The sequence below is a fragment of the Mustela lutreola genome, chromosome 14, assembly GCF_030435805.1.
Source record: "Mustela lutreola isolate mMusLut2 chromosome 14, mMusLut2.pri, whole genome shotgun sequence".
Classification (NCBI taxonomy): domain Eukaryota; kingdom Metazoa; phylum Chordata; class Mammalia; order Carnivora; family Mustelidae; genus Mustela; species Mustela lutreola.
Genome location: NC_081303.1, coordinates 16,508,642 through 16,523,522, shown reverse-complemented (window position 1 = coordinate 16,523,522; position 14,881 = coordinate 16,508,642). Strand labels below are relative to the sequence as shown.

At 41.6% G+C, this 14,881-nt stretch overlaps 1 protein-coding gene across 2 annotated transcripts in view; it reads left to right on the top strand.

The window, feature by feature from the left end:
- ACBD6 (acyl-CoA binding domain containing 6) overlaps positions 1–11,277 on the top strand; it is a 214,496-nt gene extending 203,219 nt beyond the window's left edge. For both annotated transcript variants that reach the window (XM_059146833.1, XM_059146832.1), the window contains one exon: positions 10,977–11,277. In XM_059146833.1, the coding sequence (XP_059002816.1) occupies positions 10,977–11,131 (155 nt within the window). In that variant the 3' untranslated portion in view covers positions 11,132–11,277. The remainder of the gene's footprint in view (positions 1–10,976) is intronic.
- The last annotated feature ends 3,604 nt before the right edge of the window (positions 11,278–14,881 follow it).

Genomic DNA, 14,881 nt, shown 5'->3' with positions numbered 1-14,881 from the left:
CATGACCCCGAGATCAAGAGTGGCATGCTGTACCGACTGAGCCAGCCAGGTACCCCCTGAACTTCCTAATTTACTTTATAGTTAAAATTCCCTTCACATTGTTTGGGGTAGGGGATTGTCAGATGGCCACCTTAGCCTTTTATCAGCTGGTTGGCTGTGGTCCTCCACATGTGGAACTTAAAAATGTAAGCTCTACTCCTGAGTTAGTACTCATACCGTTATATCAAATCTCACAGCTGGAAAAGTCACTTCACAATATGGCATATGTGAAATTAATGCTTCTTTGTCTGAGACAGCCGGCTTAGTGTCTTCAGCTGTAGTATACATCGAGTTAGCCTTGATCTTCATGCTTAGGAGTCTCAAGTGTTGGGTTAGACTTGAGAAGTGTGATCGGACAGTGGTCATTATTATCCTGTATTACAGATTTATACACTTGGAAATTTATTCCCCTGATACTGCTTTAAAAGTTCCAATTTTAAAACCCAACTAAATGTTTCTTACAATAAGTTGAAACTGATAGCTGCGGCAAAAAGGTTAAATGATTATTTCTCAAAACATAAATGTCATGTAGCTAGTTCTATGCAGGATAAATACCCTCTTCTCTCAACTACTTGACACTAGGCAATGTGTCTTTAACTTTGTTATATTTGGTAAGAGACTGCCTTCCATTGGAATCTAATTTGGTGTACAGTGATTCATGGTAAAACCTTTCAGAAATGTAAAATTAAAGTGTCCATTATATTATTTGGGAGAGATTATTTTAAATTCTTCAAGGGCTGTTATAATCCTATATAATTTCTGTTGAATCCTGGGCCTTGGTAAAGATATTCTGTCTGTGACTTACGTGCAGAATGTAATCTTAGCTCATTAACGCCTGTCCCAGGACTGGAATAGGCAATTCTTGCCTTTTTATACCTTTTCTCCCACTCTCTATTTATTTATTCATTCATTCATCAAATGTTGATTTAGCATTGATAATCCTGGTAGCCCTCTAAGAAATCCCACACCCCTGGAGGCAGAGATAGCGTTCAGCTCAGAGTAAAATTCTGCCCTCCACCTCTAGCACACAGAACTCCCTCTGAGCCTGTGCTATTACGTAGTAGGGTTTGGTGCCTGAGTTTGTCAAGGCAGGTGATCTAAAGGCTGGCCAAAGCTGTCCCAGGTTTATAACTCATCACAACGTGATTTTGGCTGCTGGCTTTATGCCATTTAACAGCTTACAGCAGGGAGCCCGGAGGAAGCAGCCACCAGCAAAGAAGGGAGCCAGAGAAACTGTCTTTATCTGAGTAACAACAAAGAGCAAAAGAAGAAATATCATTACTAAATCATTTAAAACCAAACTCCCAGGGCGCCCAGGTGGCTCGGTCAGTTAAGCGTCCAACTCTTGGTTTCAGCTCAGGTCATGGTCTCACTGTCATGGAATCGAGCCCCGTGGCAGACGCCATGATCACTGCAGATTCTTTCTCCCTACCACTCGGCCCCTTCCCACTTGTGCTCTCTCTGTCTGTCTCTCAAATAAGTAAAATCTTAAAAAAAAAAAAAAAAAAAATCAAACCTAACTCCCATAGTGTTCTACTTCCACTTGAAAATATTTTATTCATCTAACAGAGAGAGAGAGCACAAGCAGGGGGAGCAGCAGAGGAAGAGGGAGAAGCAGACTCCCCCCTGAACAGGCAGCCCAGTGTGGGCTCGATCCCAGGACTCCAGGAACATGACCCAAGCCAAAGGCAGACACTTAACCAACTGAGCCACCCAGAATTCCTACTTCCCCTTGAAATGGAGAGAAATGCAAGAGAGTGATGCTCCCGTACTAACAAGAAGAAGAGGATAAATAATCTACAAGATTATTAAGTAAGTTCTCGAACCCTTCAGATAGCAGAGGTTGCATGGCAGCAAGGTAAACTGGATTCCAAAGAATGACAAGCCCCAGTGAGACACACAAACTGTTTCACCTTTGATGGAGCATCCCAGGAGGAGGCAGCCACCATAAAAGCAGTACAGAGATGGCTAAAATTAACAGATTCTTAAAGTAAGCTAGTGTGACATTCTATAGTAACCGGGAGTCTCAGACCCCAGAGGAGTGAGTCCTCATTCACATGCCCCTTTTTTTTTTTTTTAATATTTTATTTATTTATTTGACAGAGAGAAATCACAAGTACATTGAGAGGCAGGCAGAGAGAGAGAGAGGGAAGCAGGCTCCCCGCTGAGCAGAGAGCCCGATGCGGGACTCGATCCCAAGACCCTGAGATCATGACCCGAGCCGAAGGCAGCGGCTTAACCCACTGAGCCACACAGGCGCCCTCACATGCCCCTTTTCACCGACTAGGAAAACCATGGAGGAATTGAGAAGAGAGAGAGCCCTTCTCAGTGTCAGCCAGGCCTGAAATCCTGCCACTTCTCTGATTTCTTATTTCATGTGAAGCAAAATGCCTTAAAAGCCTCTCAGGGAGAGCAGAAAACTTTTCTGTCCTCTTCTCCTGTCCCTAGGTCCGGGCAGATATCCTCTGCTTTGGGAGGGGGAGTAAAAGCAAGCTTTCTGCCACTTGGGAAAGACGGGGAGCCCTGCGCTGACCCAAAAACAGATCTCTTGCCACCGAGAGCAGGGCACAGAACTCTGTCCCTCCTCAGACGTTGTTCCCTCACACAGGGTGGTGTTTTGTACGTTTGGGGGTGGGAGGCAGGAATGCAGGAACACTGAGAAATCCCCACCTCTGCCTAAGACTGAGACCAGCCCAGAAGGACAAAAAAACTCTATTCCACTCCCCTCGGGAGACTGAGCAGTAAGCAGCAGCACTGCTGCCGATGGGGAAGGAGCTCAAGTGCAGAGAGATGCCCTCTGTAGCAGATGCGGAGTCTCCTAAAGCTGAGGGTGGAGCAAGAATACTGGAAAAACAAACAAACAAAGCCCCCATCTGTGGCCACACACGAAACTTAAGGTAGCAGCAGCCCACAGCCGGAGGAATCTGAAGTGTGTGACGCCCTGAAGTCACCTCTAGCAATGGCAAAACCCAGACCTGGTTCAGCTGTGGACCAGACTGATTCAGCACCCATACCAACCACATGACAGCAAAAGAGGCATAGGTTTTTCTGGGTGTGAATACTGTTATTTAGTGTAGTCTCCACTGCCCTGCGACCTTACAGGGTTCTGCATTCAGTCAAAATTACAAGACACAGAGTAGCAAGGAAAAAAAACCTCACTGTCAGGCTATAAATCAGTAATGGATAGAGCAAGTGGATAAAAATTCAGCAAGGATATGGAAGAATTGAACAATACAGTCTACCAACTTGACTTAATTATCATCTTCAGATCCGTAGGCCATCTACAGAACACTCCCTCTAAGAAACAGAATACTTTTAAGTACACATGGAACACTTGCCAAGATAGACCATATTCTAGGCCATAAAACAGACTTCAACAAATATTTTTTTTTTTAAAGATTTTATTTATTTATTTGACAGAGAGAGATCACAAGTAGGCAGAGAGGCAGGCAGAGAGAGAGAGAGGAGGAAGCAGGCTCTCTGCTGAGCAGAGAGCCCGACGTGGGACTCGATCCCAGAACCCTGAGATCATGACTTGAGCCGAAGGCAGCGGCTTAACCCACTGAGCCACCCAGGCGCCCTCAACAAATATTTTTTAAATCATACAAAGTTTGCTCTGTGATCACCACAGAATTAAATTAGAAATCAGTAACAGACACGTATCTGGAAACTGCCCTGCCCCCACAATTGTCAGAACCCTAAACACACTTCTGAGGAACTCATAGGTCAAAAATGAAATTCCAAGGGAAATTACAAAATATTTTAAAACTGAATGAAAAGCAAAACACGCTATCAGAATTTTGGGATGCAGCTAGAGCAGTGTTTAGAGGGAAATTAAATGCTTTTATTAGAAAAGAAGAAAGCCCTCAAGTCAATGAGCTAAGATTCTACTTTTCAAAGGTTAGAGAAAACAAATTAAGCCCAAGATAAGCATAAACATAAAATAAGATTAGAACAGAGACCATTGAAATAGAAAACCAGAAATCAATGAGAAAATCCATGAAATCATTGAAAACCTTTGAAATAATAAAACTGATAGACCCCTAGCCAGAGCAATAAAAAAATAATAATTTTAAAAAAGAAACAAATTATCAATTTCAGGAATGAAAAGGAGACATAATAGATCATACAGATATTATGAAGCAAATAATAGGACATTGTAAATAACTTCATAGCAATAAATTAGATAACTTAGAGGAAATGAACACATTTCTTAAAGGCACAAACTCAAAAGAAATTGATAATCTAGGTAGCCATATATCATGTATTAAAGACATTGAATTTGGAGCTAAAATCTTTCCACAGTAAAATCACCAGGCCCTGATTGCTTCACTGATGCATTCTACTAGATGTTTAAGGAAGAAATAAAACTAATTCTACACATTAACTCTATCAGAAAATAAAAGACGGAATGCTGTCCAGTTCATTCTATGAGGCTGACATTACCCTAATACCAAAACCAGAAAGACTCTAGAGGAAAAGAAAACTGCAGGCCAGTATCTCCCATGAATATAGATGCAAACATCTTTTTTTTTTTTTTTTAATTAATTCTGAGAGAGATCATGAGCCAGAGGGAGGGGCCAAGGGAGGGAGAGAATCTCAAGCAGCTCTCCTGCTGAGTATGGAGCCCAACTGCAGGCTCTATCTCATGACCCTGGACCTGAAACCAAGAGTTGGTTTGCTCAACTGACTGAGCCCACAGGCACCCCAATGCAAACATCTTTAATAAAATATTAGTGAAGTGAACCCAGCAATATACAAAAAAATAATAAATCATACTCCAGTATCTTTATCCCAGGAATGCAAGGTTGGTTCAGCACTTGAAAATCACTGTATTTCACCATATCAACACATCAAAACCAAAACAAAACATATGACCATCTCCATGTATATAGGAAAAACAATTGATAAAATTCAACTTCCCTTCATGATTAAAAAAAAAAAAAATGCAGGAATAGAAGGAGGAATAGAAGGGAACTTTCTCAACCTGAAGTAATTGATAGCTAACATCATTCTTAATGGCGAAAGGCTGAATGCTCTCCTTCTGACTGGGAACAAGGCAGAGAGGTCACTTCCCCTTTGATTCAGTATCATACTGGAAGTCTAGCCAGTGCATTAAGGCAAAAGAAAGGAGTAAAAGGCAGATGGATTTAGAAGGAAGAAATAAAACTTTATTCACGGATGATGTGACACCTATGTAGAAGACCCCAAAGAATCTGTTTTTTAAAAACCTATTAGAATTAATGAGTTGAGTTCAGCAAGTTTGCAGGGAAGAAAATCAATATACAAAAATCAAGAAGCTTCTATACACGGGTAATGAACAATTGGAAATTAAAAGTCAAAAACCAGGTCAGTATACAGATATCAGTTGTTTTCCTTCATACTTTCAGTGAACCAATTAGAAATTGAAATTTTTTTTAAAATACCATTTATAAGAGCCTCAAAAAAATTAAAAGCCAAGGGTAAATCAAATGCACAGTTTATATGCTTGAAAACTCCCAAACACTGCTCAGAGAAACTAAGGGAAATCTAAGTGAGTGGCCAGACATACTGCTGTTCATGGGCCAGAAGACTTAATGCTGTTAAGCTCTCCGCTCTCCCCAAATCGATCCATATGCACTCCCAATCAGAATTCCAGCAGGACTTTCTGAAAAAAATTTACAAGCTTATTCTAAAACTTGTATGGAAAAAGAAGGGAACCAGATGGAGGACATACCCTTACTTCAGAACTTACACAAACATCAAGACACTGTGGTATTAATATAAGGATAGGTGTGTAAATCAGTGAAACATGATAGATAACCTAGAAACAGACCCAATTACAAGTGCTTGGTGGGTTAGGACTTTTAGAGCAGTTGTAGGTTCACAGCAAAATTGAGGGAAAGGTACAGAGATTTTCCATCTACCCCTCACCCCATGGATAACCTCCCTCTAAAGAACAGAGACACTCCCTGTGTGTCTTTCCTGTACCCTCACACCACCACACTTCACTTCTGGTCACCATGTGTGAGAGTTTTTCCTCACAACAAGCAGTTCTCATGCTCTTTCATTATCAACATCCCTCATCAGACTGGTATGTTTGTTACAGTTGATGAACCTACATACCATAAAATTATTATCATATCGTAATATAATCACCCAAAGTTTACATTATGATTCACTCTTGGCATTGTGTATTCTGTGGGTAAGTATAAAGTGACATGTATCTGTCATTATGATATCATCCAGAGTATTTTCACTGCCCTAAAAATCTACTGTGTCCTGCCTGTTTGTCCCTCCCTTGCCTCCAGCCTCTGGCAACCACTGATCTTTTAACTATTTCCATAGTTTTGCCTTTTCCAGAATGTTCATATTGTTGGAATCATACAGTAGGTAACCTTTTCAAATTGGATTCTCTCACTAAATATACACATTTGAGGTTTCTTCATGTCCTTTGATAGCTTGATAGCTCATTTCCTTTTAGTGTTAAGTAATACTATACTGTCTAGATAGGTGTACCATAGTTTTTATACCTATTCCCCTACTGAAGGACATCTTGGTTGCTTCGAGTTTTGGCAAAGATGATTTAAGCTGCTATGAACATTCATGTGCAGGTTTTTGAGTGGACATAGGTTTTTAGCTCCCTTGGGTAGACACTAAGGAGCATGGTTACTGGATCACATGGTAAGGGTGTATGTATTTCATTTTGTAAGAAACTACCACACTGTCTTCCAAATGGCTGTACCCTTCTGCATTCCCACCAGCACTGAGCGAGTTCCTGTTGTTCCACATTGTTACCAGCATTTGGTGTTGACATGTCCCACATGTTGGCCATTCCGATAGGTGTGTAGTGGTATCTCATTGTTCTTTTAATTTACATTTCCCTGATGTGTTGTGGGATACCTTTTCATAAGCTTATTTGCCATCTGTGTATCTTCTGTGGTGAGGTGTCAGTTAAGGTCTCTGGCCCGATTTTTAATCCAGTTACTTATTTGCTTATTGTTGAGCTATAAGAGTTACTTGTATATTTATTTTTTAGATTGTATTTATTTATTTGAGGGGCGCCTGGGTGACTCAGTCAGTTAACCACCTGCCTTCAGCTCAGGTCATGATCTCAGGGTCCTGGGATCGAGCCCTGCATCAGACTCCCCACTCAAGGGAACCTGCTTCTCCCTCTCCCTTTGCTCCTCCCCTCTGGCTCTTTCTCTCAAATAAATAAATCTTTTTTTTTTTTCTTTTTTTTTTTTTCTTTTTTTTTTTTTTTAATTTGAGAGAGAGAGAGACAGAGCACAAGTCTCCTCGACTAAAAACATGGGTGTCATCTTTGGTTCCTGTAATTCTTTTGCCCATTGTTCTTTTTTCTTTTTTCTTTTCTTTTTTTTTTTTTTTTAAGAGAGTTGGGGTAGGTGCAGAAGGAGAGGGAGAGAAAGAATCTTAAGGCGGCTCCACGCCCAGCATAGAGCCTGACATAAGGCTTGATCTCACAACCCCGAGATTATGACCTGACCCAAAATCAAAACTCAGGTACTTAACCTACTGAGACACTCAGACAACCCTGCCTGTTCTTTTGATTTGTTAATGCTTTTTAAATATTAAGGTTATTAGCTCTTGTATGTGTTATATATGTGAATGTTTCCTAGTTTATGACTTACCATTACATATCATATTTTGTGTGTGTATGGTATAGCTGTTTTAAATTTTTATGTGTTCAAATTTATCAGTTTTAGGTTTCTATGAATTCAGATGTATCAGTAAATTTCTTTATGGTATCTGAGTTTCATATCAAGTATAGAAAAACTTGGGCCATTTTATTCAGTAAGCATTATGATCACAAGTGGGCTTTTCAAAAACCTCTAAAAATGTTTGAAACCTAAAATAAATATTTCTTGTTTCCCCCCCCCCCAAAAAAAGAAAGAAAATTGCAAAATAACAAATGTTTAACTGTAAATATAACATTATATCAGCTTCATTAATTATTAAATTTCATGTTCATGGACATTTTTTCAAAGTCTGCCCAGTACTTGCTGTGTCCCCTCCACAAGAATTTCAGTGGCTCTTGTTCAGTCCCTTTATATTCATGCTGACGCTGGCAAATTTCAAGCCTCCTAAAATAGTCATAGTCTCCTAGGTCATCTGCCTGCCACCAATTTCTAGGCTGCCCAAGTCACTCTTTTTAGAATTATCACCCGTGCACAGAGGCCAGATCACGCCATTTCCTTCCTTAGAAATGCAGACAAAATCACACTTCTCAGCATGGCTTCCTAAGGCTCTCACAGCCCTGCACGGTTGGACTCAGGTCCGCCCCCTCTGATTTTCCCAGGCCCTCCCTCTGTCCCTCTGTCAGCGATGCTTTCTCTCTACGATGCCTTTCTGTCTCCGGTTACCGGGAATTTTACTCTGTCCTTTAGAGCTCAGCTTATGTACCACCTACTTGTGTTTTTCCTGATCCCTCAACTTCTCCACCCACTGGAACCCCCACGTCTTTGCAGGAGGGCGTGTGTGTGTGTGTGTGTGTGTGAGTGTGTGTGTGCACATGCACACGCGCGTTACTCTTTTGTGTTGAGTGCCCGATTTACATATTAGCCTCACAGCTTTTTCATAAGTTCTGCAAAACAGGAATCTTAATGCATCCTTGATAGGACAGCTGTCGCATGTGCTCAGTAAAGTGACCTTTGAATCAAATTCCTTACCCTTCGTTCCCTGTTTTTCTTTTCTTTTTTGACTTTTTGCTGTTGCCATTCTATCACCCTAGGTGAAAGAGTATATAAAATGTATATGAAAAATTTAAAATGTAACTTGAAAAAAAATGTATCCACCACCTAGCTTAAGAAATGCAACATTGCCAGTATCTTTGGAACCCCTGGGTGTGCCTCTCCGGTCACATGACCTTCTCTCCATCCCCTCTCCCCAAGATTAACACTATCCCAAAGTTTATATTAATGATTTCCTTTGTAGTTTCACTGCATATTTGTCTTTCTGAACAATGGTGTTTAGTTTGGTCTGTTTTTTAATTTTTGTTTAAGTGGAACCACACTGCATGTATTTTTCTGACTCACCTCTTTCCTTCAACGTTATGTTCTGGAGGCACTCTCATCAGTAAAACTATTGTTCATTAGTTTTCAGTGTTGTATAGTATTTTATTGAAGAAGTAAACAGTGTTTTATTTTCACATATTATTCTTTTTTTTTTTAAGATTTTATTTATTTATTGGACAGAGACACAGCGAGAAAGGAAACAGAAGCAGCAGGAGTGGGTGAGGGAGAAGCAGGCTTTCCTATGAGCAGGGAGTCAGATATGGGGCTCGATCCCAGGACCCCGGGATCACCACCTGAGCCGAAGGCAGAGGCTTTAACCCACTGAGCCACCCAGGTGCCCCTTCCCATGTTATTCTTTTTTTTTTTTTTTTTTTTTTTTTAAGATTTTATCCATTTATTTGACAGGCAGAGATCACAAGTAGGCACAGAGACAGGCAGAGAGAGGGAGAAGCAGGCTTCCCGCCGAGCAGAGAGCCCAATGCGGGGCTCGATCCCAGGACCCCAGGATCACGACTTGAGCCAAAGGCAAAGGCTTTAACCCACTGAGCCACCCAGGCGCCCCTCCCATGTTATTCTTAATGGGCATTTGGGTTGTTGACCTTTGGGGTCTATTACGAATAGCGCTGCTACACACATTCTTGCAAACATCACCTAGAGAGCACGCGTACAAGTTTCTCTAGAGTATGTAAGTAGGAGAGGGATGGCTGAGTGCAGGGCCCACGTGTGTTAGGTTCAGCACACAAACTGTTGTCCCTAGTGACCACACCAGCGTGCACTCGGGCCATGTGGAGGGGAGCTTCCCTGCCGCAGCCCTCTTCTGTAGCTCCTTGTTGTCTGTTCTTAATTTCCACCTCTCTTCTGGGTATGAAGTGGTATCTCCGAGTTTTAATTTTAATTTCCTTGACTACTAATGTGGTTATTCATCTTTTCATATGTTTATTGCCATTTCTGTTTCATCCTGGATAAAATGCCTGTTTTTGCCTTTAGCCCAGTTGTGTCAGTGCATAATGAATGCATCTTTGTCTCCTGCTGATCCGCGATGCCAGCATTGTCATAAATCAGGTTTCTGTGTATGTGCGAAAGCATAGGTGGCTGTCCGTTCTAGCCCTTTGCTCTGTGTGTCCTTCCTGGACACATGCCATCTTCATAGTGAATCTCCACATCTGTAGGTCTGTGTCACCTTCCTGTGCCTTGTGTGATTGGAGTCATTTGTTTTTGTTTTTTTTTTAAATAAATGAAAGTTCTGTAGAGGGATGGTCTGATGACTAGGCCAGATATTTTTTTTCATTTGCAAATTTTAAAGGTTAGTTAATTACCCATTTAAGCCCCTCTTCAAAGATAAAACGAAATCTTTCCTTTTACATTTACAACATTTTTAGCCTTTTGACCTAGCCTATAAACCTAACATTATTCTGATCAAAGTCATACATTAGCGCTGTTTTTGTTCTTTCCCTCTTCTCATTCTTAAGATACTCTAAAAACCTCACAGTTCTGAAAATGTGTTTGTTTGCTTCTGGGCATTGAAAAAAGATAGACTCGATTTTCCTAACACTTGAAAATGCACTTTCATGGCCCAGTTCTTTTTTTTTTTTTTTTTTTTTTTTTTTAAGATTGTATTTATTTATCTGACAGAGATCACAAGTAGGCAGAGAGAGAGGAGGAAGCAGGCTCCCCGCCGAGCAGAGATCCCGATGCAGGGCTCGATCCCAGGACCCAGGGACCATGACCCGAGCCGAAGGCAGAGGCCTTAACCCACTGAGCCACCCAGGTGCCCCCATGGCCCGGTCACCCTCCAGCCCCTGTTAACATTTCTCATTGTTCAGGATCTCTCCCTGCTCTGCACTTGCCTTTCCTGCTGGAGTACAGTCGTTTCTCTTTGTCTCACGGTAACCTTGTTTTCCTGTTTGTCGATTTTCCTGTCAGCTGCTGCCTGTGAGTTTTTGGACATTGTGGAGCTGCTGCTCCAGTCCGGCGCCGACCCCACCCTCCGAGACCAGGACGGCTGCCTGCCAGAAGAGGTGACAGGTTGCAAAGCTGTATCTCTGGTGTTGCAGCAGCACACGACTGGCAAGGCTTAATCAAAGACTGGAAAACCACAGTCTGTAACATCAGAGAGCTTCAGTGATGAAAGAAAACGGCAAAAAATAGTACTTCTTTTACCACCATCTTTGGTATACATTGGCTAATAAAACCAGTTCTGAGGAACTAGGATTTTGAAGTCTCAGCAGTTCCTTCTCCTTGCATCCATCCCAGCGAGTACAGTTTGGGTGATGAACATGTGTGCTGTGCATAACACAATCCAATTCTGCCGAGCGTGCGCTGAGATTCATCACTGCTCTGCGGGGGGGCAAGGAGGAGACACGTCGTATTTCACAACATTGAACATGGCTGCTCTTTTTAAAAACCTGCAGAAGCAAAATACGACTGACAGTGCTACACTGACAATTAGGGAAAGTTGCATGAAATCCCAGTGTGGTAGAGAGCAAATGCTTCTGTGGCATTTTCACGGCTGCTCTGAAGAGGTAACTGTCTCCTCTTTTTGGCAGATGGAATTGAGAAGATAGAGAAGAAAGGGGTGTTAAGAAAAAGCAAGCAAGGGACGCCTGGGTGGCTCAGTTGGTTAAGCAGCTGCCTTCGGCTCAGGTCATGATCCCAGCGTCCTGGGATCGAGTCCCACATCGGTCTCCTTGCTCAGCAGGGAGCCTGCTTCTCCCTCTGCCTCTGCCTGCCATTCTGTCTGCCTGTGCTTGCTCTCTCCCCCTATCTCTCTCTGATAAATAAATAAAATCTTTAAAAAAAAAAAAAAAAAAAGAAAAAGCAAGCAAAAAAGGGTAGAATTTTTACCTAAAAGGGGTCTAGAAATCAGAAGGTTAACCAGATTTACTGAAAACCTCAAAATCTTGGGCATTTTAGAATAAGATTGAACACCCTCACTTCAGGATCAAAGCACAGATTCCAGAGACTTCACCGTTTAGGTCAAGGTTCCTTAAACTCACCTTCATCAAATGGGGAGGGGTTTCCCTAGCACCCTTTTAATTGGCTCTAATGTCCCCCCTCCGCCCCCCATGGCCTTCAGCAGTAGCCTCCGGAAATGGGCTCAGACCCAAACTGCGAGGCCTGTTTGAAATGTGAAGCATAATGCCCTAATGCTTAGCTGTGATTGTAGTTATTTCTGGATACCAGGATCTGGGTTTTCCCCTTTAACCCTCAAGAACTCCATCTGGGAAATTCCTTGACATCTCTCGTTGTATAAGGAAAGTAGATAGTTGTCACAGGAAGAGAAATGAAGTAAGATGATTTCAGATGCAAAGAGGACTGTTTAAAGATAATTTTTCCAATGTGTCAATATTAAGAGAAGTCATAAACCTGCTTAGTGGAGCCCTGGACAGTGGACACAGTCCTCATAGCTCCACCTAAACTGTCCTGGAACAAGCCCCTTCAGAGCAGAAATGAGGCACATGAATGCTGCTTATTTTGTGATTTTTCTAAGGTGAGTTCTTATTTTCCGAGATGTAAACCAAAACCATTCACCAAGACTATTCATTCTTTAAATGGTTTCTTAATTATCTGTGGAAGTGATGTGCACGTTAGTACATACTGAAACATTACTGTGATTCTGGTAGAACTTTCTATTCATTATCTATCTGTTCTTTTCCCATAATCTCAGCCACATTGCAACCTGCTATGAAGCAAAACTCTCGTGTTCCCCATTAGTTGTGTTTTAACAAACACTAGTAAAAGTGACCAAGATGTTGCATACAGCTTTCATGAATAGTGCTTTGTGCATTTTTAGGATATTAACAAATCAAAAAGTCATTTCAGATTTACAGAGTAGTTATCTAAGCAGGAAGCTATCAAGGAGCTTCTTTTCTCATTTCTCTTTTGTAACTTGATCTTAATTTTTTTTTTAAGATTTTATTTATTTATTTGACAGAGAGATCACAAGTACGCAGAGAGGCAGAGAGAGAGAGAGGGAAGCAGGCTCTCCACTGAGCAGAGAGCCCGATGCGGGGCTCGATCCCAGAACCCCGGGATCATGACCCGAGCCAAAGGCAGAGGCTTTAACCCACTGAGCCACCCAGGCGCCCGACCTTAATTTTTTTTTAAAGATTATTTTAGGGGCGCCTGGGTGGCTCATTCGTTAAGTGTCTGTGCCTTTGGCTCAGGTCATGACTCCAGGGTCCTGGGATGAAGCCCCAAATCAGGCTCCCTGCCCGGCTGGAAGCCTGCTTCTCCCTCTCCCATTCTCCCTGCTTGTGTTCCCTCTCTTGCTGTGTCTCTGTCTGTCAAATAATAAATAAAATCTTTAAAAAAAAAAATCTTATTTATTGTAGAAAGAGAACGAAAGAGTGCAGAAGGGCAGGGGCAGAGGGAGGGACAGAGGGAGAAAGAATCTCAAGCAGACCCCCCGCTGAGTGCAGAGCCCAACTCAGGGCTTGATCCCGTGACCCTGAGATCATGACCTGAATCAAAATCAAGAGTCAGACACTCACCTAACTGAGCCACCCAGGCGCCCCGACCCTAAAATTTCTGAGACAAGTTTTTTGTAACCTGTTTCCGCACATCAGAAACGATGCAGAATGTTTTTACTCAAAGAATATAGCTTGTTTTTTATTAATTTTATTTTGAGGATTTCAAATTTACATTCAAAGCTGTCACTAAAATCAGTCATCAGCTTTACATTTTCAGGTGCATTCTAGAATCGTTTGCCCAATTCTCTATTCTTTTGTCACTGGTACTGGAATTTTCGAAAGCCTCCCTGTCGTGACAATGTGTGGTTCATCTCCCTGTGGCTTGAGGGGAAGATTTCATGCAGAAATGTCAGAAACCTGGATCTTGGTTTGTTTTCATTCCCCTTAAATTATTGGGTTACTATGTAGTGCATCACACGTCAGCCAGATCATGTGTTCCATTGGCAAAAGCTGCAATAATTCCCACCAAGCAAAGAACACAAATTTACCGGAGCAGAAAGCAGCCATCCTCCCAGATAACATGGCAACCCATCTCTTCATACCGTTCAGCAGGATAAAAGCAGTACATAATTTAATTTAGCATAACTTTGGTTCTGCTACGCATAACTTTTTTTTTTCCTAGACAGATTAGTAATGTTCAAGCCCATTAGTAATTTAAAATAGCATAGAAAACCTTTTCCTGGAGGTTCGTTTCTAGTCATGACACAGCAGGTATTTCAAAATAATTGTTGCTTATTTTTCCCTAAAATTTACAGGGATTGGAACTCGATTTACTTGACCCATTGTTGAAACTCTTTGATTTGTTATTTTTATCATCCATGGTATTTTAAGAATAGAGTCTCCACTGTGTTCTCAAGCTGGAAACTAGTTCAGCTGGAGGAGAGGTCGTAAAGCAGTGGGATAACTAAAGACATTTGTCTGAGTTAGGAGTGGTTTCATTTTGCTACTTTGCACTGGAATTTTCTAGACTGTTTATAGATTGCCTTTCTACTCTTACCTCACTCTCAGTCCTCAAGAAGATAATTCTTCCTATCTTCAGGCCACCTCTGTAGATGTACGTCTACTCATAAAAACTTAACCTAGTCCCATTTTCCTATGTCCCTAAAAACTGCAAAAGGAAATTTGTTGCTTTTTTTCTTCTTTTCCAAAGATACTGTGATCAGAACAACACTAGCGACTCTTTCTTTATTTTTTTTCATGACCGTCATTCACTTTGGTCTCCACCAACTAATGTAAGAGGCCTGATTGCTTTCACAGTAGTTTGTTTGTTTGTTTTTAAGATTTTATTTATTTATTTATCAGAGAGAGAGCACAAGCAGGGTGAGCCGCAGGCAGAGCAGGCAGAGGGAGAAGCAG